This window comes from Pongo abelii, chromosome X, assembly GCF_028885655.2.
Source record: "Pongo abelii isolate AG06213 chromosome X, NHGRI_mPonAbe1-v2.0_pri, whole genome shotgun sequence".
Lineage (NCBI taxonomy): Eukaryota > Metazoa > Chordata > Mammalia > Primates > Hominidae > Pongo > Pongo abelii.
Genome location: NC_072008.2, coordinates 19648203 through 19673591, shown reverse-complemented (window position 1 = coordinate 19673591; position 25389 = coordinate 19648203). Strand labels below are relative to the sequence as shown.

Sequence of the window (25389 nt, the reverse complement as noted above, 5' to 3'; positions counted from 1 at the left end):
AATCACACCTCTTAGGAATATGTCCTCTCTCCCTTTTCCTCCAAGGCTCAAGTGTAACACCACCTCTGTGCCCCCTACCCTCTGCCTCACAGATCTCCTGCACTGACCCACTCCTTTCTTCTCACAGGACTGTGACACCTGCATCTTATAGCCTAGGCCGTGTGGACCTGTGGCTGGCTGGCTGTCTCTCCCATTTAGACCACAAGCCATTCCCGAGTAGGCACACCTCTGAATACCCACAGCACAAGTGGCACGTGACAAGTGCTTGTTGACTAAATCTGGTACTACTTATTGTGAGGTGTAACTTCAGGCCATGGTGGCCTTCGGGGCGGTGAGATGGACTATTTCTGTTACTTTGCTGGGAACAACTGCTCAGCTTCTCTCTCTCATTTTATGGGCAAGGATCTTTTCCTATTTCACTGCTCTCATAGCCCTTGGATAAACTCGTTTGTGACTCATCCCCCCAAAAGGGCGCAAAGAGCTGTCTTGTGGAGTAATTTGGAGGAACCTTCTGTTTGTGCATGAGAAGGCTAGGTTTCTCTCATCATCTTGGAGGCCTGTTCCCATCCCATAGAGCTGCTCCTAGCCCAGATACAGAGGGAAGTCACTCGTGTCCTGATGAGCATGGGGCACCCATCCAGGAGCCATCTAATGTTACAGGCCTGAGCCCCAGCGCCGGCATTCAGGCCGCCAGATCTCTACTCGACACCTTGTGCCTTTCAACAGCCTGGCTGATGCCACAGCCCCAGGCCAGAAAACCTTTTTCTCAAGGTTGAAAGTAGCTGACCTTTGACAAGCAGCATTGGCTAAATTCCTTGTTCCTTAAAAGGAAAGCTCCCAGTTATCATTAGCCAGTGTTTATTTGGCCGCGGGGCAGGAGCAGGCCCTATACTGCACCCTGTGTACCCAGCAGGAGGGTTTGTGGCTGGAGGTACATTGGCGAACAGTCATTATTAAAATAGCCATTTTTGAAAACGTGTGCTGGGGAGGGACACATCCAGCCTGTCAACTGGGCTGCACCCCATCCCATGTGGCTAGACAGCTTGTTGGTTCTCTGGCTCCCTCACAGGCAACAGTGCCATCCACTCCACACGCAGCACACTCCTTAACGTGTGCAGCAAGAAAACTGACAGAATGACAAGGACACACACCAATTTTTAAATGTCTGGGCTTGTGTTTTTAATGTAGGGGTGACGGTCCAAAGATTGACTTGGCCGGCAGTTCGCTATCTGGCATCCTGGACAAGGATCTCTCAGACCGCAGCAATGACATTGGTGAGTAAGGACAGTGTTCTCGCTTCTCTTTGCAGAGTTAGTAAAGAACCTCAGAGCCTGGCTTGCCTTCAACCAGCATGATGAGAAGTAATAAAGCCATTGAAATGCCAGGCTGGCACCCTTGCTTGGCTTTAGGTGTTACAGTTTTGTAAAGAAGGGAAATGATGGTGCTTTCCACATTAAAACACAATGCCTGGGACCTTTCCCCTCCCTAGGAGAAATTCCTTACAAGATCTAATGAAAAGAAATGATGAATAAGCCTTTTTGTAAAAAGTGGGCATTAGCCCTTATGTTCACAGTTTCCAGTGATTTGTGTATTTTGTGTAAAAAGGTGAATGGATGCAAATGTGAGATGGCAGGGTTCATTGTTGATACAGCACTTTTGACTGAGTTTCAAATGAGCTTCGGTATGGTAATTGCCACTTAGTTCACAACATGAGTGAGTTTTCCCAAGGTCAGGATACCACCATGTGATAAATGGGAGGGAGCTACAGTCTCTCTGGGTAAATAAAAGTCAGAGGTCCTTTTGGAGGTGTACGTGGGTGGGTGTGAGGCCACCGGTGTGCTGTTAAGGCCACTAGTGGTCTAACCTGGGTGACAACCCTTTTAAGAAGTCCAGATTCAGGGACTAATTTTTTCTTATTATTTTATTTTATTTTTTGACATAAAGGCCATTTAATGATAGAAATATATAAAAATAATCATATTGTTTAGCAACAGGCTATCACATTTCTTGGGAAGAGGAAAATGACCTGCTTTAAGAAAAACTTGCAACCATGGGCAAGACTTCATTTCAACATATTTTTCCCCATCCACTTAAGCATTTATCCTCTGAGTTATAAACAATCCAATTACACACTTTATTTTAAAATATACAATTAAATTATTATTGACTATAGACATGCTATTGTGCTATCAAATAGTAGGTCTTATTCATTCTTTCTAACTATATTTTTTGTACCTATTAACCATCCCCACCGCCTCCCCATCCCAGCCCTGTACTACCCTTCCCAGCCTCTGGTAATCATCCTTCTGCTCTCTACCGCCATGAGTTCAATTGCTTTGATTTTTAGATCCCACAAATAAGTGAGAACATGCAATGTTTCTCTTTCTGCACCTGGTTTATTTCACTTAACATAATGATCTTCAGTTCCATCCATGTTGTTGCAAATGATAGGATCTCGTTTTTATGGCCAAATAGTATAAATTTTTTTTAGCTTTACATCTTCTATTTGTACCTATCAAGGTCATAAGTTAGCATTCTCTCATATTCTACATAATATAGAAGGCTGAATTTTAAAATTTACTTTGTTTTAATTGAACTTTTTATTTTGAGGTCATTGTAGATTCACATGCAGTCATAAGAAGTAATAGAAATCTATGTACCCTTTACTCAATTTCTCCCCAATAGTAACATCTTACAGAACTATAGTACACTGTCATGACTAGGATATTGACATTGATATGATCCACCAATCTTACGCACATTTTCACAGTTTTACTAGTACTTGTGTGTGTATTTCGCTCTATGCTATATATATATATGTGTATATATATATATATTTTTTTTTTTGAGATAGAGTCTCGCTCTGTCACCCAGGCTGGAGTGCAGTGGTACAATCTCAGCTCACTGCAACCTCTGCCTCCCAGGTTCAAGCGATCCTCCCACCCCAGCATCGCAAGTAGCTGGGACTACAGGTGCATGCCACCATGCCTGACTAATTTTTGTATTTTTTGTAAAGGTGGGGTTGCACTATGTTGCCCAGACTAGTCTCGAACTCCTAGGCTCAAGCGATCCTCCCACCTTAGCCTCCCAAAGTTCCGGGATCACAGCTGTGAGCCACCGCACCCAGCCTGTAATTTATCATACATGTAGGTTTGTGTATCTACCACCACAGTCAAGACATAGAACATTTCCATCACCACTAGATCCCTTGTGTTGCTATTGTTAAGCCACGCCCACCTTTCTCCAGCCCACCCCCTTCCCTAACCTCTGGCAAGCACTATCAGGGATTGATTTGATATGGAAGACAGCTCTCCAGCATCATCTGCTTGGGCCACTCACTTTAGAAACAGATGTGCGATGGTTGGCAGGCCTTGTAAGAGCACTAGAGCTCCCAACATGAGCATTCTGCTCTCCTGCTGCTGTCCCTCTGTTTGGGTGCTGTTTTCCTCTGAATCTGCTGATAAAGTTGCATCTTTGCAACTGCTGACCTGCAGTCTCTGGTCTGATCTCATGGAGGCTTGGGGCTAGGATGTGTGACTGTGACTGTAAATACCAAAAGTACTTCCCCTATTTCCACAAGCTCGTTTACATCCTCAGCCCTTGAGAAGCCCAGTCAGGAAGCATAACCTGATAGCTTGGGCTGACGCAATAACAGAAACTCTGGCCTGCTGTAGCTTTTGTTCTGCTTAAAGTGCAGGCAGAGCAGAGCAAAGCAGTAATTGGCTGTGAATGAAAGGGGATTGTCAGAATGAGCCTAAGTTCCGGTTCTACCACTGCAGTTTCATATTTGGGCCCTGTTTTAAGCCAGGGTGGCTGGTTGGTGAAGGTCATGTGCGACCTCAGGAGGCTGTCTTGTCACCTCCCTCATGTCAATAGGAAGGGAGGTATTCTCCTTCCTCCAGAATATACAGGATAATCTGTCTTGCTTGTTAAGAGCATTCACCTTTGACCTTTGCATTCTTTGGGTCTGGAGATGTCTATGATTGCTATCATGAAAATATGAATCACATGTTTTTCAGTCTGATGAGCTAGTGTGGAAATATTGGGGGTATTGATGGGGGGGCGGGTTCATCTATAGAAGCTTTTCATGCTGTGGAAACTAAGCACAGTTGCATATATTTGGGAGCCCAGAAATAGAGTACTGAGGTTTGGTTTTCTCTCTCTCTTTGCCACAAAGACATTAATCCTAGAAGACTATAACTTCTCAAGTTAATGATATTTTTGTTTTGAGATAGTCTTGCTCTGTCACCCAGGCTAGAGTGCAACGGTGCAATCATTGCTCACTGCAGCCTCCAACTCCTGGGCTCATGCGATCCTCCCACCTCAGCCTCCCAAGTAGCTGGGATTACAGGTGCACACTACCACACCTGGCTAATTAAAAAAATTATTTTTGTAGAGATAGTGTCTCCCTATGTTACCCAGGTTGGCCTTGAACTCCTGGGTTCAAGTGATCCTCCCACCTCGGCCTCCCAAAGTGCTGGGATTACAGGTGTGAGCCACCACGCCCAGCCTCAAGTTAACAATTTAACGTATGTTTTATTTGCATTGTAAGAAATAATGATTGACAGTCACATGATCAGTAAATACTTGAGTACCTACTACTCAAATGCAAGGCTGGCTGGAGACTGAGGCCCTCACACACGGGCTCTGCCTTCCAGGGGCTTTGGATCCATTTGGGCCCCTAAGATGGCAAATGAAAAGTTAAATAACATTGTAGGTCTGTATAAATGACTGAGTGGTAGAAAGTAATGCTGATCGGAGGAGAGAGTGTTCCCTGGGGCCCAGGTTGTTGGAACAGGCTTTATAAAGGGGGACAGATTTGTCTGTAACTTGAAGTTGGATTTGCTTATGTGGGGGTAGTGGAGGTGGGCAGGAAAATCACGTGGTGAGTGTTGACCAGCCTGGCTGTGTTAGAGGGTTTGTGCTGGGAAGGAGGGAGGGTCATCCTGTGTATTAATCCATTCTTGCATTGCTATAAAGACATATCTGAGACTGGGTAATTTATAAGAAAAGAGGATTCTGCAGGCTGTTCAGGAAGCATGGCAGCATCTGCTTCTGGAGAGGCCTCAGGAAGCTTCCAATCATGGCAGAAGGCAAAGGAGGAGCAGACACTTGTAAACACCCAGATATCTCGAGAACTCACTCACCATCATGAGTACAGTCCTAAGGGGATGGTACTAAACCATTCATAAGAAATCCACCCCCATGATCCAATCACCTCCCACCAGGCCATGCCTCCATTGGAGATTACAACTGAACGTGAGATTTGGGTAGAGACACAGATCCAAACTATATCACCCTGGAATTGTAAGTAGGGACTGGATTGAGTTTGAGGAAGATGGATTTGTAATTTATTCTGTAGGCAGTGGTGATCATTGATAGTACACCAAAGTGACAGGATCAGGTCTAAAAATTCAGATAGTAACTGCTGGAGCTTTGTGAGACTAATCAGGTGAAGGAAAGATGGGTGTCAAGGAGTCAGGTTATTTGATACTTGGGGTGAGAGGCAGCGCCAGAATGAAGCTGCTTACGAAAGGCTCAGGAAAGAAGAGACAGATGTGGAAGCAGCAATGCAGGAGAATTATTGCCAGGCAATATTGTCAGGCAGTAGATTGGGTTTGGGAGTGGGGAGGAGGAGAGAATGATTTGTTAGTCTTGAGGTTTTAGGGTCGGGTGACTGGGGAATCCAGCAACATGGGTAGAAATGAGCATGTCAGAAGGAGGAGCTGGTTTGGAGGAAAACGTGATTAGTTTAGTTAAGCATGTTGGCTCTGAGAGTGGGCCAGACATGCCCATGTCAGTGCCAAGTGGAGGCAGGAGGTAGAGGGCTGAGGCTTGAGAGGTTGGCAGGAATTGGGGGTAGGGATTAGGAGCTTCCCAGTGGCTGGAGAGAAGAGGGCAGGAGTGGCCTCTGCAGACCTGGGTTTGAATGCTGAATCGACTGCTTCCCAGCTGAGTGGCCTTCTCCAATTTCCACAGACTCTCTGAGCTTCAGCTTCCTTATCTATAAAGAATACTAACATCTCTACTGGGCAGGTGGCTCATACCTGTAATCTCAGCACTTTGGGAGGCTGAGGCAGGAGGATTGTTTGAGCTGAGGAGTGTGAGACTAGTCTAGGCAGTATAGTGAGACCCTATCTCTACAAAATTTTTTAAATAACCAGGTGTAGTGGCATACACCTGTGTTCCTAGCTACTTGGAAGGCTGAGGTGGGAGGATCGCTTGAGCCCAGGAAGTAGAGGTTGCGGTGACCTGAGATCATAACACCGCAGTCCAACCTAGGTGACAGAGATCCCATCTCAAAAAAAAAAAAAAGACTAACATGCAGCAGTGACTCATACCTGTAATCCCAGCACTTTGGGAGGTGGAGGCAGGAGGATTATTTGAGTTTAGGAGTTTGAGACCAGCCTGGGCAATATAATAAGACTCCATCTCTACCAAAAAAAAAAAAAAAAAAATTAGCCAGACGTGATGGCACATACCTGTGTTCCCAGCTACTCAGGAGGCTGAGGTGGGAGGATCACTTGAGCCCGGGAGGTCAATGCTGCAGTGAGCTATGATCATACCACTGCACTCCAGCCTGGGCGACAGAGTCAGACCCTGTCTCAAAAAAAAAAAAACAAAAAAAACAAAAAAAAACAACTCTATCAACTTCCTCACCTTGTCTTCCAGAATTACGTCAGATCACTTGGTGGCCTGTAAAAAAGATAGAAATGCTTACTATTAATGTTGTTTGCTTGAAAGTGATAGTTGGGTCAGGAAGATAAAGTCCTCTCTGTGAGAAAAGGCAAAGAACCTAAGGCTGAAGACCAAACCCCCACAAAGTCCACATTTAAGGGAAAATCAGGATCTTGCAACATCAGAGAGGCCAAAGGAGGAGAGAATTGTAAACGGAATGTCTATAGGCCCAAAGGCAGGAATGTTCTTTGTAGTTGGGTCGGTCAAGGAGAAAAAGACATTGCAGAAGTGGGTGGCTCTCCTCGGGGCTGCTTCTGTAGCATTTGTTCATTGCATTGGATCAAGGAGGAAATTATTTGTACCAGAATGTTTTGTTAGTGATTCAGACAATTGAAGCTGTCTAAATGTGGGCTGCAGTGAACAGCATAATACAACCCTGAAAACCATTGGAAACCATCCGTGTTAGCTATAAATAAATCTGGGTTTCCGCTTAATAAAGCTATAATTTAAAATTATTATAATATTAAATTAGAGAACGTGGCTTTTTCAGATCTTGTGTGGGCAGCTCCCAGCGTCTGTCAGCCAGCGATCAATTAGAATGAAATCAGTTGGTCCGAAACTAACTTGTTGATGTCAGTTTGAGTTATTGTTTATATCAAACTATGCAGCCATATTTCAAGTAACATAATAGAAAACATGGACAAACTCCAACATAGGCCTGTGCATGAATAGAAATGAAAATTGTCCAGTTTTCTCTTGCTGATGGAAGAACCACTGTCCGATTGAATGGGAGATTACAGGCCATGAAGTCAAGTGCTGTAACATTTACTTTTATTATGCCGTATATTGTAGTTCCCACTGCATGGCAGGATTTATTGTTACACTTCAATGCTATCGAGATTTTCAGTTCCTTTCCCACTAAAGCACATAGCAACAGGCCTTCAGATAGGAAGCCTACTGTAAAGTAAGCCACCTGTTTTTAACTAATTGACTTAGAGAAAGCCCTTGTCATTCCTCCTCCTCAGTTGCCTAGCATCTTTGTTGGAACTGTTGTTTTTTTTCCATCCGATCCAGATCTCAAACTATTCCCACTTCCATCTCTTTATGTAGACCCCACCCCGTCTTCACTTGAGGACTGTGAAGATTTCCTCTCTGTCTTTTCAACTTGACCCACAAAACGCACTTTGTATAGTCAGTTTTGGGACAAGTGTTGCTTGCTTTAAAGTCAACAGACTTGGGACGTGGAAGTGGTTTGAAAGGTATCAAGGCTAACTTCAACTCATGCTCAGATCTCTCACAGGTGGCTGGGGCCTATGGTTCCTTTGGACCAGGAAACATGAAAGTACTTCCCTGTGCCCTAGGAACAGTATTAAGAGCCAGTCAATTTGAGGTTCCAGAAAGGTTCTCAAAGGGGATTATGGTGATGGTTGCACAACTCTGTAAATTTACCAAAATTATTGAGCTGTACAGATAACATGGGTGAATTTTATGGTATGTATAAATTGTACCTCAGTAAAGCTGTTAAAAAGAAAACAATAAGAGCTAATTGAAATTTTCCTAACACTCACATTGAGGTCCCAATGTTAAAATAGATATGCACACCACTGATCAAGTATGGGATTCAAAGTTCCCCTTTGCCCCACTTTTTTTTTTTTGGAGACCAGGTCTCACTCTGTTGCCCAGGCTGGAATGCAGTGGTGTGATCTCAGCTCACTGCAACTTCTACCTCCTGCATTCAAGCCATTCTCCCACCTCAGCTTCCTGAGTAACTGGGACTACAGGTGCGTGCCACCACGCCCGGCTAATTTTTGTATTTTTTGGTAGAGACAGGGTTTCACCATGTTGGCCAGGCTGGTCTCAAACTCCTGAGCTCAAGTGATCCACCCGCCTCAGCCTCCCAAAGTGCTGGAATTACAGTCATGAGCCACCGCACCGGGCCTCCTTTGCCCCACTTTATAAAATAGTTGTGATTATTTAGAGTAACAACTACTACATTGATGTTTCTGCATCATCTGTAAACTAATCCTTTATATATATAATTACGTTTTAGATGTGTTAAGAAAGCTCTCCAGGCCGGGTGCGGTGGCTCATGCCTATAATCCCAGCACTTTGGGAGGCCGGGGGGCGTGGGCTGGTGGATCACCTGAGGTCAGGAGTTCGAGACCAGCCTGGCCAACATGGTGAAACCCTGTCTCTACCAAAAATCCAAAAAAAAAAAAAAAAAAAAAATTAGCCGGGCATGGTGGCAGGTGCCTGTAATCCCAGCTACTCAGGAGGCTGAGGCAGGAGAATCGCTTGAACCCAGGAGACAAAGGTTGCAGTGAGCCGATATCACACCACTGTACTCCAGCCCAGGGAACAAGAGCAAAACTCCATCTTAAAAAAAAAAAAAAAAAAAAAAAAAAGTCTCCAAAACCTAGTAATCATTTTGTAATGTAAAACGTCCCCTTAGGGTGTTAAATGTGTGTATTGTTTTGCACCATTTTTAAAAATCAAGGTCCACCTGGACATTGATCTGTAGCTGATTACAACCCTGGTGAAACAATAATCCCAAAGCGTTTGAAAGGATTAGGAGTGTTTTGTAAGCATGTTTGGGGTAGAACATGCCTTTATAACTTTTAATCCTCGTTGAGGTACAGTGTGAGTACAAGAGCTGTGTGTGGAATATCTTCGTGTTAGAATCATTCTGCTAATATAGTGGAGAGCAAACCCTCCCCCTTCATCTCCCCTCTTCCATCGTCCTGAGGTTCTAGTGTTGAAATAAGAGCAGTGAGAGCAAGCAAGAGTAAGGAAAGAAAGAACTAATATTCACTGGGTACCCACTAAATGTTTTGTCTATTTTTTTCTCACCGTCCATAGCCCTATGAAGGATGTGTAATGACTCATGTTTTTACAGTGAAGGAACAGGGAAGAAAGCAAGCTGGGGAAACTGAGCAAGATTATCTGGCTAGTAAGAAATTGGAGTTGAAGGCCAGATGTGGTGGCTTACACCTGTAATCCCAGCGCTTTGGGAGGCCGAGGTGGGTAGATCACCTGAGGTCAGGAGTTCGAGACCAGCCTAGCCAACATGGTGAAACCCGTCTCTACTAAAAATACAGAAATTAGCTGGGTGTGGTGGTAGGCGCCTGTAATCCCAGCTACTTGGGAAGCTGAGGCAGGAGAATCGCTTGAACCCGGGAGGCGGAGGTTGCAGTGAGCCAAGATTGCACCATTGCACTCCAGCCTGGGGGACAAGAGCGAGACTTCGCCTCAAAAAAAAAAAAAAAAAAAAAATATTTGGAGTTGAAGCCAGGTCTCTCTGACCCATAAGCCCAAACTTTCTAGGTCCACATCAGTATTTCTCAACTGCTGTCCCCAAGGGGACATTTGGCAATGTCTGGAGACATTTTTGACTGTCACATCGTAGGAGTAGAGGTGGAGATGCTACTGGCATCTAGTGGGTAGAGGCCAAGGATGCTGCTAACCATCCACCAGTGTGTAGGATAGCCTCCACAGACAACAAGGAATGACCCAGCCCCAAATGTCAATAGCACCGAGGCCCAGAGAGCCCAGTCTGTGTTAGGAACGGGAAGAGGACAGGCTTCCCCCCGCAAGTGTAACTTGTGTTCCCTGGAGTGGCCTGTCTCATTTCCTGAGAATCTCTATAAAACCTAGTTTGAAAATATTTCATATACAAAAAAGTAATTATATTTGAAGTAATTAAATATCAACCAAGGACATGACTGTGACCTTTGTGAGAGAGAAAGAGGAAGGAGGGGGAGAGAGAGAGAGGGGAGAGAAGAGAGGGTAGAGGGGAGATCTTAAGGCTTGCAGCAAGTGAAATGATACCATTTGAGTCTGATTTCAAATAGAAAGAGTATTGGATTTGGGATTAGATATTTGCCAAAGATCAACTACCCAGTGTTTAAACAGGTATTACATAAAAGGACAATAACAAATTTGATCAATACTAAGTTCTAAATCTGTACTCTGTATGGTAAAGTTATACAGGAGAGCAAGAGAGAGCAATTGTAATAGCGACCATGAACACAACATTTTTGTGAATGTGACACCAAATCTCTACAAACAAGTGATTACATTCTTACCTTATTTTGCAATTTCTACCTTTTATGATAAGAAATCACTTCTAAGGGATTCTCATACAAATTTTGAGGAAAAATTCAGATCTCCTGACTTGGGGCTATTGGTTTTTCTGTCCTCTTTTTAAAATACATATTTTAAACTTCCCCTTTTGGAGCCAGAGAGCCAGTTATTGGTCCTTGCAGCATGTCAGATCATTGAGCAATTTCTCAGGTTCAATAAAACAAGATATACTGTGTCCTGCCTGCCATTAAAAACAAAACAAAACAAAAAAAAAACCCATGAATGACACTTGGAGTGTTCCAGATTGACTACTGGCTGAGCGTGTGTGTGAACAACAGCCGCACCTTCCAGCTCTCTCGGGATTAGTTGCTCAGACATGAGAACTTTGACTGAAGAGCCGCGGCTGGCTCCTACAGACACTGTCTCCTTACCGGCAACCTTCAGACACAGCCTTTGGGACCAAGGACATGGTTGATGTTACCTGTGCTGAAGAACAGGAGATACGGTTGCTATTGGTCTGCAGTCAAGTCTGCATATGACGGGCTGGAGTGCCCATGCGTGGACGTGTGCAGCTCCGGTCCCTATCTAGGGACACAAATCGTGATCAAACTTAAATTTTTATCAGGAGCAGCTGAAAAGCACTATACATTTCTCAAGTGTGGTGACAGAAAGCAAAAGAGATTGTGCTGAGGGTCAAACACTTTATACAAAGGAAGTGAAACAGGTTGATGGGTTTTTAACCCAGGCAATCTTCTGAGCATTTTTGGTTCCTTCCTCGAACTTACAGAGGCGTAGTTAATTCAGAGCAGCTTCTGTGGATGGCCCTCTCCCTGCATTGCCCTTGAGCCCTCCCCTGATTCCCAGCCTCTCAGGCTCACAGTGGAGGTGTGCTGCTGAGGAAACAAGGTCAAGCTGGCAACCAGCACTCATTTTGAAAGACATCCTCCAGTCCTACAGGAGATGGTCCTTCAGGGCCCTTTGAAGGGCCTGATCCTGGGTGTAAAATGAGCATCTCCACTTAGACTTTCTCAGTGAAAGATGTTGATCCTCACCAGAACTGAGGTGCTCACCTCTGCCTGTGCACCTTGCACAGGGCGGTCCTGCTGGCTTTTGGTGGTCCATCACAGTGGCTGGGTTTGTGCTTAGTTATGAGGGGTTTCATGAACATCTTTTACCCCATAACATCCCATAAGCACAAACTCAGTAAACATTGAAAGTGCCTGTAGGAAAAGCCTCACAAATGCTATAGAAACGGGGAGGTTACGTCAAAGTGGGGACATGATGGCAAATGTTGCAGAACCTCACTGGAGCAGTGCATTTGGTGGTATGAATTATTCCAGTATACAGAGAGCAAATTAGTACTGTCCTACCCAAGTGCTCTATACCCACCAGCCTGCAAAATAGCTGACCTGAGAGAGGTGGAGGGACATTTAGGGAGCATCAATTCAGATGGCTGTTGGCTTGCAGAGGGTCACAGAGGCTGGTAGCTGTGTGGACTTGCAGGCAGCCCCAAATGCTCACCTATGTGCAGAGTCAGCATGTCCTCCCTCCCCTGGTAATGTGGTCACCTGCATCTCTGTGGCCAGGGCTCTCGTTCATCATTCAGTCTGATGGCTTGAGTGCCTCTATGTTTGCTACATGCTGAGACTGTATTCTAGTGCCGTATTCTGGAGGTACTGGGTGTACCTACAGATTTAAGAATGCAAATCTGGAGGTACACCCAGTGGATTCAAAGTAGTCTCATAGAACAAAGAGACTTATATAGTGACCTTTGCTGCATCCACAGTATACACCACAGAGGTCTTTGAACTGAAAATGAATGCGGAAGCAAGGGAACAGGTGATGTTCAGCTCTCAGATCTCACATGGCACTTATTTGGCTTGAGGTGCCCCCCCCCCCCCGTCCCCTGGCTGTGGGCTCATGGATTGGCAGAGCCCAGTTATGGCTTCCATTTTACTTGCAAATATCCAGAGGAATGTACAATCTACCAGAAAATTGTGCTCAGGCATCCGTTTGTCACATTAAAAGCATTATGGACACACAACATTTTATTAAGTATATTGTTTTAGTATCACTTTATTAAGTAAATTATCAAAATCCTTATTTAGCCGTGGACTCTCATTAAAGCATGTTCTGGAAACCTTGGCCAAGGTTAGGAGCCTGTAAAGTTTGATTCATTGCAAGAGAAAAGTGATTAGCAGTTGGAGAGTGACATTGATGGGCCCCATTAAAAGGTCATTGGATGTGGTGGTGGCAAGCAAAGGTTGGAGTTGGAGGTCAGCAGGATGCCCTGATTTAGAACCAAGCTTACCTTTGCATAACCTATAGTGACACTCTCTTCATCTCCGCAGGCCTTGGTCATGTCTCCCTGAGGTTCATACTGTTTGGAATTTCACAGGCTCATTTATCAAAAAAAAAAAAAGGCTTTTAATTTGGGAGACGGCTTGATTTTTCTTTTATTAATGATGCACGTTCAAAATAAACAAATGCCATCTCCTATTGGAAAGGGTATAATCTCCAAGTGTAAAATTGAACAAATTTAGCTTAATGGGAAACTCACAATGTTGACCTTTTTCTCAGTGCATTATGACTGGTGATAACCTTGGCACAGACACATGCCAGTTCTTTTGAAAACCACAGGTCCAGCTCACATCTGCAAAGATTGAAGGTGGCAGGAAAGAGAAATGCTGGGGGCAAGGAAAAGACCCTAGAGAGAGTCAGGCGTTGAAGCAGTAGCTCAGGTAAAAACTTAGTGTCCAGAAATGTACAATTAGCAGATTAACTTTTTTTTTTTGATAGAGATAGGATTACTTGTCATTTTTTTCCTAAGAAAAAGTCATGGAGTGTCAGATTTTTCAGAGCACTTTAAATCCTTTTTACCTTCTCCTGATGTTTACAACTGAGAAATAGCTCATCAAGTTACCCAGGCTGGTGAATGAGAGCCTGCCAGCCCTTTCTAGCAGTTTTGGGGGACTCTTGTCTCTCCCAGGGTAGTAAAAAGCATACTAGGCTTTGAGACAGAAGGTTTTTCCTCCTCAAATTTTGTAGTAAGTGTAATTTTGGCTTCCATGTAATTCTGGACATTAGAATATTATTGTTTCACATATGCATTAAAATTCTATATTATGAGTATCAGACTGCTCCTCTTTCTTTTTTTTTTTTTTTTTTTTTTTTTTTGAGACAGGGTCTTGCTCTGTTGCCCAGGCTGGAGTGCAGTGGCACAGTCACAGCTCACTGCATGCTCAACCTCCCAGGCTCAAGCAGTCCTCCTACCTCAGCCTCCCAAGTAGCAGGGACCACAGGTGTGCACCACCATGCCCAGCTAATTTTTTATTTTTTGTAAAAACGCATCTCACTATGTTGCACAGGCTGGTCACAAATTCCTAGGCTCAAGCGATCCTCCCACCTTGGCTTCCCAAAGTGCTGAGATTACAGGTATGAGTCATGGCACCTGGCCCTGCTCCTCTTATATCTAAATAAAGTGCTGTTAAAGAAGATGAAATGACCCATACATGTTGCTCTCCAAAAAGAAATGTGCACTCTGCTCTGGATGCTCATCCCACTGAAGCTGACCATCAAGCACACCATCGTACCTCCTTGGATCTTGGTTTTTCATCATTAATCCAGGGGCTTGGATGACATGATCATAAATAACCCAATTCAGGCAGTGCATGGGGTCTCATTCCTGTAATCCCAGCACTTTGGGAGGTGGGAGGGATCACTTGAGGCCAGCAGTTCGAGACCAGCCTGGGCAATATAGGGAAATACTCTGTCTCTACAAAAAATATTAAAAAGAAAGAACCCAGTGCAACGTCACAGTCTATGTTTCTCTAACCCTGTCCATTTCTTTTAGCTGAGCTTTCTAGACATTGAGAAAACTGCTGTCTTGGTAGCCTCTGAATCCTCTTTGAAATTAAGTAGCTTATTCTTTCCTTTGTCTCTTTACTTCATTTTCTTTAGTTCTGTCAGTTCTTTTAATCTAGAATTGATAATTTGGCCCTTTCTAAGGTCTAATCTAGGGTTTTGTGTTTTTTTTTGGCTTAATGATTTTTTGCTTTTAAATGATTTGCTGGCTATATGGAGATTTAAGAAATTGTTAAGGGTTTATGAACATAACTGGTTTTTTTTATTATTATTTTTAGTGATGGGGTGTTGCTATGTTGCCCAGGCTAGACTTGAACTCCTGGGCTCAAGTGATTCTCCCACCTTAGCCTCCTGAGTAGCTGCGACTATAGGCATGCTACTGCACCTGGCTCATGAGCATACCTTTTTGTAAAGTTTTAAAAAGTACTCATTCATCTTTTAAAAGAATTATTTTGATTTTTTTAACCCAAGTTATTACAGGGAAATGTAAAAGAGTAGGATGTTTGCCGTCCTAAATAAGTTTGAGATCCTAGAGAAAACCCTGACAAAGATGCAAGTTCCAGGTTGCAAGTTCTATTTTCAAATCAGTTGGTTAGTAATTCTTTGCTTCCAATGACATTGAAGGAGGTACCCACTAAGTTGTTTGGTGGTAGACCATTAAAAATAACAATTCCTGGTGATGCTAGACTACGGTCTGGTTTTTGGTATATAATTTGCAAGGAGTTCAGAGAATTGAGTGACAGTGATAACAAAATTATTTCCATTCTGGCTGGGCACGGTGGCTCACACCCGTAATCCCAGCATTTTGGGAGGCCAAGGCAGGTGGATCACAAAGTCAAGAGTTTGAGACTAGCCTGGCCAATATGGTGAAACCCCGTCTCTACTAAAAATACAAAAAACTTTTAGCTGGGTGTGGTGGCCCATGCCTGTAATCTCAGCTACTCTGGAGGCTGAGACAGGAGAATCGCTTGAACCCGGGAGGCAGAGGTTGCAGTGAGCCGAGATCATGCCGCTGCACTCCAGCCTGGGTGATAGAGTGAGACTCCATCTCAAAAAGAAAAGAAAAATTGTTTCCATTTAATCTACTTTTTTTTTTTTTTTTTTTTTTTTTTTTTTTTTTTTGTGAGACAGAGTCTCACTCTGTTGCCCAGACTGGAGGGCAGTGACGCCATCTCAGCTCACTGCAACCTCCGCCTCCCGGGTTCAAGTGATTCTCCTGTCTCAGCCTCCAGAGTAGCTGGGACTACAGGCATGGGCCACCACACCCAGCTAAAAGTTTTTTGTATTTTTAGTAGAGACGGGGTTTCACCATGTTGGCCAGGCTGATCTTGAGCTCCTGACCTCAAGTGATCCACCTGCCTCGACCTCCCAATGTGCTGGGATTACAGGCATGAGCCACCACACCCAGCCTCCATTCCATCTACTTCTATTTAAGTGAACAAATTTTCTTGGCACTTACGTCTCTAAAATGAAAAATAGAGAGTTGATACCAAACCATCTCTTCCTGGTATTAAGTGATAATCAGACACACACGAAGTGTTTGAGGGAAAAGCCCAATAAAATTCTGTTTTGTCATGCTTAAAAATTATTTATCAAAATGTGTTCTGATCATTTGTATACTAATAATAATGTAATGAGAACTCAATCCAGAAGAAAAATAATTTTTACACTTAGAGTCTTAAGATTTCAGGAAAGAAAAAATCTTAAACTTCAGTTTCTTTACATGTTTTTACAATAGAAAGATGATAAAATAGTTAACAACAGACTTGAAAATGGATTAGGATAAAATTCAGCAGTAGGGGTTGGAAATATGAATTTAAGGAGGAAAAGGAATGATGTAAAATTTCCAACTGTTAAAATCTTATGATATTTTAAAATGGATGATGGTGGTGGTTAAATTGCTGCAGTATTCAAATATATATTGGATATATTTAAGAAATCTATGTAAGTTATATTTTAAAATCTCAATATTTAGAATATAATAGAAATTACATCCTTTGTGAGTAAAAATTACATAAAAGGTTAGATTTCAACTTGATATGTGTGAGGAGGATATACAAGGGTTTCCAAAATTATTTTAGCAAGTACACTGGCTTCATAAATATATCATTTTATACTTACACAAACATTTCTATGAATTAATTTCTAGAAGTGACATTGATATATCTGAAGGTGTACACATTTACATTTTGTAATAGGTATTGCCGAATGACATACAGAAAGGTTGTGCCAATTTATGTTCCTGTGGATAATAGTGTAACTACTGTTTCCAATAGAGAATTACATTATTTATCAGATCACTTTGCATAGCAAATTTGAGCCTGTAGTGAGCAATTTTTAAAGGAATGCAAATGTGGAGAGCTACTTTTCTCCACTTAGCATTGCTTGTCATCAATCCGAGTGAATCACTACCTCTCCTTGAAGCAAGACTACAGTAAGACGTCTCCCCCCTTTCTCTGATCTAAATTAGGTCCCCATGCTATCATTGCTAATTTCACCTTTTATCATTCTTTTGTAGTAACTAAGAGAATCTGTAATTACACATACAAAAGCCTATCTCCCTCAGTGGGTTCTTAGCTCCATGTGGGCAGGGAATGTGGCTATTTTCCACCTCTGTATCCCCCTTTGCCTAGCCCAGTGCCTAGCTCACAGTGTATGCTCAGAAAAATAGCCACTGAATGAATGGGCTGAGCGTTTAAGTGAGGGGAAATATCAAGATGCAGGATCATAATACACAATCTTCATTGCCACTAGCCACGTGTGACTATTTAAATTTAATTAAATAGCTATACTTACCCATAATCTATGCACTCTGTAGCCACATGGGGCTAGTGGCTACGATTTGAATAGTATAGATTATAGAAGATCATCACAGCAAGTTCTGCTGGACAGTGCTGATATAGGATGATTGTACATTCATTCTCAAAACTATCCCTATGCTTGGCACAAAGTAAATACTTAAGAAATGTTTGATTGAATTAATGAGCAAATAAACACTGTATCTCCCTCTCTTATTCTTGAGCTACACGTTTTGATGTAGAAGTTGCTTGTACCAAATTGCCAAACATTTTCTTAACTTGCCTAACACATTACATTTCTTGCCACAGAGTGTCTTGAAGAAGCCAGCCCCTTTTCCTGCCCATTTGAAAACACATTTGAATAAAATAGAAAAAAAAACAAGCAATGTTCTGTAGTGGAAAGAATCCCTTGGATGTGAATCTGTGTGTGGGCCCTGTTACTTGTTGGTAGTGACCTTGGGCATGTTTTCTAACCTCTGGCCCTCCATCTCTTTCTTTGTGGATTATAGTAATGCCCACACAGCATGGGGTTTTGTGCACATGAAATGAGGGTGTGTGCATGCGAAGCATCTAGTAATGGCATGGCTGGCACATGGAGTTCAAAACAGTAGCTCAAAACTTGTTTATGGCAAGGCATGGTGGCTCATGTCTGTAATCCTAGCACTTTGGGAAGCTGAGGCAGGAGGATTGCTTGAGGCCAGGAGTATGAGATCAGCCTGGGCAACATAGCAAGATCTCATCTCTACCAAAAAATAAGACAAAACAAAAAATAACTGGGTGTGGTAGCTAGCTAATTGGGAGGCTGAGGCAGGAGGGTTGCTTGAGCCCAGGAGCTTGAAGCTATAATACCCTGAGCTATGATCACACCACTGCATGCACTCCAGCCTGGGTGACATTACGAGACCCTGTCTCTAAAAAAAAGAAAAACCAAAACCCCCGAAAACTTATTTCCTCTCAGCAGCTTGTGTCCTGCAAACTTCACACCTGGATTATAAATGAAAACACAACAGCTGATCTCCTATATCCTTACACATTTTGGAGGGCTTATTTTCCTGCAGAATCTAATCATTGCTAATCATTTCAGTTAGTGATTCAGCTAACACAGGTGCTCATTTGACCCCCTCCTAATATTGGGCCCGTCTTGATAGTCTGCACAGATTTTCCACACTAGTCAAATGACTGAGGCATGGAGCGAGACTTCCTCCTCCCATTCAGACTACCTCATGGTGTTTCTGCAATGCGGAGAAAGTACCTGCGGCCCTGTGGGTTTAGAGTTTTCTCATCTTAGACCTTGAAAAAAAAAAAAAAAAAAAAAAGATAGGGGAGGGGGGATTTCTAGCCTTGCTCTTAGATCCTTGTTTCCAAATCCCACAGCTCCGTTAATGGTGCATGAAAACAGAATTCTATCTGCATGATTTGAAAGGGTTTTCACATAGTCTCTCATTTACGAAAGAATAACCTTATGAAGCTGATGGCTCAGATAATTCTCTCATTTTTTTCCTGCTGGAAAATCTGAAGCCTAGAAAAGTTGTTTGTTAATGTATTTAATAATCATTTTTTGAACACTCGCTGCAAGCCAGGAGTGATCTTAAGTCCAGGGAAACAGAGAGAAAAGCCATAGCTTCTTCCCTGGCTGGTGGGGGAGGCAGAGAAGTCAACAGGAAATGTCAGTACAGGACACTAAATGCCGAGATCACGATGATGGGTGAGTAGGGATGCACCCAACCCAGGTCTTAGGGTGCAGTCTGGCTTCTTGGAAGAGGCCTCAGTTGTGGCACCAAAGGAATTAGTCAGGAGAGGAAGCCCTAAAGGGACATGCTTAGATCGGGACTGTACACCTCTCTGGTGGCAGCAAGTGAGTGGTAAGGGGCTTGAAGTGAGAAATCTATTAACAGTGGTTCCAGGCAAGAAATTCAGCGGCCTTAATAATCTGAGACAGGGTGTGGAGGAGAAGAGATGGCTTCCAGAGATATTGGGAGATAGCGACATTGCCAGGTTTTAGCTGTAAGCAAACTTATATCCTAAAGCTCTGTTTAAAGTGCACAGCAACATGCTATAATGAATGCAGAGAACCATTTAGGAGCTCCCAAAGAACTCTGCTGGTGACAGCTAGCCTGACTTAGCCTTTTGACTGTTTCTCCTCTGTGCTTTCAGTGGATGTGCTTTACGTCACCTGCGGTCACTGGTACCATTGCTCCTATCCATGGAAAATGAGGCTATATTTTCTAATAGAACCAAATAGAGTGTGACTGAAGTTCATGGAAAATGAGCAACTTCATGTGCCATGAAGAGTCAAAGGCCCTTTCCAAGCCAACTCCATCGTGCCCAACATGAATTATCCCCGTATGTCTGCAGAGAGTTTGTTGTCCAAGTATCACAAAAGCAAAGGGCCTCTCGTCCTTATGAAACTAACTTCTTAAAAATACCCCAGCATTTGCCAGTTCAATAGTTTTGGACTGACTTATGGGTATTAAAACCTTTTTCTCTTAAGAGGAAAAATTCCCAGCCAGGCCGAGAAAGCTCATATCAAGTTTCAGCTTGATTCATTTCAAAACCACCATGAAAATTGGGACATTTTCTCCACACCACAATGGGTTAGTCATGGAAATTCTGCCTTAATCGCAGCTACCATGGCCACAGCCATGAAGCATGTGCTCTGTGCCTCTGAAAAGTGATGTGACAGTATTGGAGAATTTCTCCCCTTCACTGTCAGAAAGCAGAAATGCATTACAGTTCATGGTCTATGGAGAAATGCCAGGGTAACCTGAGGTTCCCTTTTCAGCAAGCAATCTCATATTTGGTACATTTTTTTTCTGTATGGCAGTTTGGTTTGGTAGCTGTTTCCAAAAAGTGCTCTTTCCAAACGAAAACTATAGAAAGTTAAACTTAGCAGAAATGTGCATTAAGCTGGGTGTGGTGGCTCATGCCTGTAATCCCAGCACTTTGGGAGGCCGAGGTGGGTGGATCACCCGAGGTCAGGAGTTCGAGACCAGCCTGGCCAACATGGTGAAACCCCATCTCTACTAAAAATACAAAAATTAGCCAGGTGTGGTGGCGCGTGCCTGTAATCCAAGCTCCTCGGGTGTAATCCAAGCTCCTCGGGAGGCTGAGGCAGGAGAATTGCTTGAACCCGGGAGGCAGAGGTTGCAGTGAGCCACGATTGTACCACTGCACTGCAGATTGGGGGACAGAGCAAGACTCTGTCTCAAAAAAAAAAAAAATATATATATATATATATAATATAATATATATGCATTAAGAGGTTAAGAGTGGCTTCCCCTGAGGTATTCGGACCTTCCTCTTACTCATGAGTGACAGAAATAGAGCATTCTTCTCTGCCATATGTCCTGGAGACTCTTGCTAAGTGTGGCCAGGCTTCACTGTGCATAGGTCTTCTTAGTGCAAACCTCAACCAGTAAAACAGAATGGGCCATTCCACCTTCTCTGCATCCATAGCAGAGAATGCTTCTTCAGCCTGGAAGCTGCTCACGTCCTGCTAGGAGCCACTTCTATAAGCTACATTCCTGGTTTTTTTCTTGAGATAGTTTGTTCATTTGTTCGCTTGTTCCTTTATTGACAGAGGAACCAGCATGTTTTCCCTAGGAACATTCTAGACTTTGAGAACACAAGGATGAGTTCCTGCCCTCCTGGGGCTCACAGCCTAAGTGTGGGAGACAGACATCACACTTCTGGGTTGTTTTAAAAGTATAATTCATTACAGACTGCCACCTCACACATTCTCAAATCTTAAACTGCCAGGTGGACTTAATTAAGTGGGCCCAGGAGGGTCGGGGGATGGCAAAGATGGAATCCTCCCTGGAGTCCTGGCAGCAGTTTCCTGGTGTGAACTTGTCCACCCCTGCACACAAGTGGACTTACCAAGTCCATCCTAAGAGGGGCCCAAAGCTGTCCCATCCCCTCCCCTGGCTCCCTGCATTCCTCTCCCACCCCACTGTTATGCTGGGTCACATCTCGGGTCTCTTGCTGGCTCCAGCTGCAGTGTGTCTGACCTGCCACCAGTCATTCGAGCCTTTGGCCACCATTTTCGTCAAGTGCTCCAGCACCTCTGTGGCCCTCCAAATCGGGCCAGTGCTCCTCAGCCCAGCATGGGAGGACCCACTGTTAGAGAGCCCAGGAAGGCTCTCTATTCACTGGGCCCTGGAACACCCTTCAGTCATTTGGTGGCCTCTCCACTCCTCCGCTTTGCCAAATCCTCACTCCCTTCCCTCCCCTCAGCCCCCAGCCTCTTCTAGAGCAGTGCTTCTCAGCTTTTGCTGCATGTTCACATCCCCTGAGGAGATTGACATCTGCTTGTGCCCAGGATGCACCCCAGATGGGGTGAGTCAATTCCTGGGATGCAGTGGTGTTTTGTTTTTTTAAATTGTCCAGGTGATTCCTCCGTGCAGCTGAGTTGGAGAAGCAGTGTTAATTAGCCTTTCGTTGTTCTTTAGTCACTTCATCCTGCTCAGTTTTTGCTCCTGAGCTTGTTTTAGTTTCCTGGACAGAGCCATGATATAGGTTAGTCCAGCTCTGCCCCCGGTAGCTACCAGCCAAGGCCGTTGGCAGCTGCCCGTTTGCTGGAAACTTTAACAGCCCCCTCTTCCATCTCCTTCACTGGCTGCCAGTCAGCATCTGCTCCTTGGGTTTTTGTCGTCTCTCCTCTCCCCGAGCCTTCCTCTGCCCCTCATTATGCCTCTGTCCTCCCCAACCAGCACCCCGCCCGGCCCCCAACAAACCTCCCTGTCCTGGGCCTTATTTCCTTTTTCCAGAACAGTTGGAGATCTGCATGGATAAGCTGCTAAACTCATTATATGTAGAGTACATGCAAGGATATTTGTGCGGCGCTCTTCCAAAACAGTAAAACAAAGGAGGGGGAAATGATTTGGAAACTAGCTATCCAACAAATGGGATTGATTAATTGCAGTGCAACAACAATTAAAATATTTACAAAGAATTTTTAGAGACATGGCATATCCGGTTAAGGGAAATAAGCAGAATGCAATATTACATATAGTATGAGCTATACTATCTACAGGAAAAGAAGCCTGGAGGAAAATATACCAAAATACTAACAGTGCTTGTCTTGATGCGGTAAGATTATAGCTAACTTTCTTTCGTTGTTACAATTTCATGTTTTGTTTTTTAAAAATTATACACTGATCATGTATTACATTTATCATCAGGGGAAAGTGATTTAAAAAGATGAACTGGGGGGGTGTTCATGTCAGATGGTAGCTTTTTGCATCCATCCAAGTGTGTAATGGGGAATTTTCATTTTAGACAACATGGACTCAGTAGAGGAGAGTCCCAGGGTAGAGTCTGGAGGAGAACCTTTTAAGAAAATAAGTTTCTCTAGCCTGGGCAACATGTCAAAACCCCGTTTCTACAAAAATTAGCCAGGTGTGGTGTTGCGTGCCTGTAGGGAGGCTGAGATGGAAGAATCACCTGAGTCCAGGAGGTTGAGGCTACAGTGAGCCAAGATTGTGCCACTGCCCTCCAGCCTGGGAGACAGAGTAAGACCCTGTCTTAAAAAAAAAAAAAAGAGGGAGGGAGGGAAAGAAAAGAAAGAAAGAAAAAATAATAATAAGGTTCTCTTAAAGGGAAGGCACCTGAGAGGGGTCAGCTCAGTGAGCCAGCACTGGAGAAGCACATTCTAGCAGGGGGAATCTTTGCCCTCCCCTGGCCAGGGTCCTCCTGGCACCCTGTTGAACCCAGCTAGAGAGATGGGTGCCTTTATGAGTCTCATTCAGGTACTGAGTGCTGATGGGCTCCCTCTTGGCTTCAGAGCGCCACTGATGTTTTTCTTTGTGCCATCTCTGCAGATGGTTAACCTTTTGTTATACCTGCCTTGCCCTGATAAGAGGAGTTATCATCAGGTGCTAGGATAATGTCACTTAATATAATCCCAGGTGTAATTTAATGGCTTCTCCTGACCAGTGACTTGTGCTTGATTTTGCATATTCTACTAAAGAAAATAGTTTGCAGATAACACCTGCCTGTTCATTAATAGAATAAAGCTGTCACACAGCCAGACCACTTATTATAACCATCAGCAAAGGAATTCTCCCCAAAATAAAGTGAGGGGAAATGCACAACATTTTTTTTTTAACTTCTCTGTCCTGGACCAGTATAGCTGCAGTTATGGCAGTTAGGATGTTTTTAGCTGCAAATAAAGAATATCTGATTAAAACTGGCTGAAATAACGGGGGTTTGTTAATTTCACATGGCAAGAAGTCTGGGCACTAGATCATCCCAGGGTTGCAACCCATCGGGGTTGTCAGTTAACATTTTCCATTTTTCTGCCTTGCCATCCTGTGACTAGATGGTCACATGGTCACCAGATGGCTGCCACAGCTCCAGACATCCTGTCCTTACACAGTAGCATCCCAAGCAGGAAAGAAGAGGAACAGCAACACAAAAGGCCTTCTCACTTGCCTCTCTCTGGACAGAGGGAAAAATCTGTTTCCCACAGGCTCTCGGTATACTGCCCTATATTGCTCAGTAACTCAAATTGGACTACATAGCTGCCTCTAGACCAGTCACAAGTTCAGAGGAGCAGGACTGCCATCTCTTCTTGTCTCTTGGAATCAATGACCGGCATCCACTCGCTTGTGGCTGTTGTACCTTGTAATAACTGCCTTTTGTGTCGAGACTGCCAGAGTGTTCTGTCTGCTAAAATGGACTTGGATTTGTGGGAAAAAGAGGATTCTTCCTCTAATCCTCTTTCTGTAGCTTTTTAAAGATTTATGGATATAGCTGTAGAAGGGAAAAAGAAAAATCCTGTTTCTCCGTCTTCCATGCAATAGCTTGTAAGAAGGACATGATTATTCCATTCAGTTTGAATCCTGTTTATTGAATGACCAAAGGACGTAAACAGCCTTTGTAAAAGATGAAGTGTAATCCAGACAGAAAGGATTATTATTGAGGAAAAGAGGTGCTTATGACATATCATAAGAGCCTTTGCTCCTATTTTGGCTCTTAAAACTGTTTTACTTTTGTTTTAGACTTAGAAGGTTTTGACTCCGTGGTATCATCTACTGAGAAACTCAGCCATCCAACCACAAGCAGACCAAAAGCTACAGGGAGGCGGCCTCCGTCCCAGTCCCTCACATCTGTAAGTGTCTCCTCATACCGTATGTCCCCTTACTTCTCTACAGCTGAAAAGCAGGACAGATTAGAAACTCTAGCTAAGGACTCTTCTGCAAGCAGCTGATTTGAGGACACCCTGGGAGAGGGAGGCCATGAGATACACTGCCAACCAAAAGTGATTTCAGAGTCTTCTTGAGTTGAGCAGCATTTCTTTCTATTTGTTCTTTGTGTTTCTGCCAGCAAGGTAGGTGCTCCCTATTCCCACTTTCCTTTTCTTTCCTTCCAGACTGATTCTTATTTGAATCTGAAATGAAATGGGTAAGAAAAAAAATCACGTTTTATGGGTGGGGAGAGGAGAATGAGGCTGGTTTGGTGTGTAAACAAAACAAAACTTTACTAAATAAAGATCTGCTCCTATATAGTGCCAGGCAGCAGCCGAACCTTTCTCTCTCAAATCCCCGTTTCCTGTACCCCTCCACAGAATACCACGCAGACCTTCAGCAGATTGTTTTCAAACATATGAGGCACCTGGTGATGAAGGAGAGACTGATTGGAACACTCAGGATAACCCATAGAAGATTTTTGTTTGGGTCGTTTTGAATGACCTTTTATTGCAAACCTATTACACGTTTATTGTACCAAATTTGAACTACAAAATGTATACAGAAGAAAGTTATCTGTAATCCTGCTCCCCAGTGCAAAGAACCGTTAACTTTTTGCTATACAGCCTTAGCTTTTTTTAAAAAAATTATTTGTATATATAAAATTACTTCTTCACAAATAGGATTACATAGTACGCATCGTTGTGAAACTTGCTTTTCTCCTCTTCTGTTGTGTGCCTTTCTCCCCAGTCATGACACATTCTTCCCTGACATCA

At 43.6% G+C, this 25389-nt stretch overlaps 1 protein-coding gene across 7 annotated transcripts in view; it reads left to right on the top strand.

The window, feature by feature from the left end:
- Positions 1–25389, top strand: part of SH3KBP1 (SH3 domain containing kinase binding protein 1) — a 356010-nt gene that overhangs the window by 316798 nt on the left and 13823 nt on the right. For all 7 annotated transcript variants that reach the window (XM_002831442.5, XM_054544393.2, XM_054544392.2 and 4 more), the window contains 2 exons: positions 1189–1274; positions 24428–24537. In XM_002831442.5, the coding sequence (XP_002831488.2) occupies positions 1189–1274; positions 24428–24537 (196 nt within the window). The remainder of the gene's footprint in view (positions 1–1188; positions 1275–24427; positions 24538–25389) is intronic.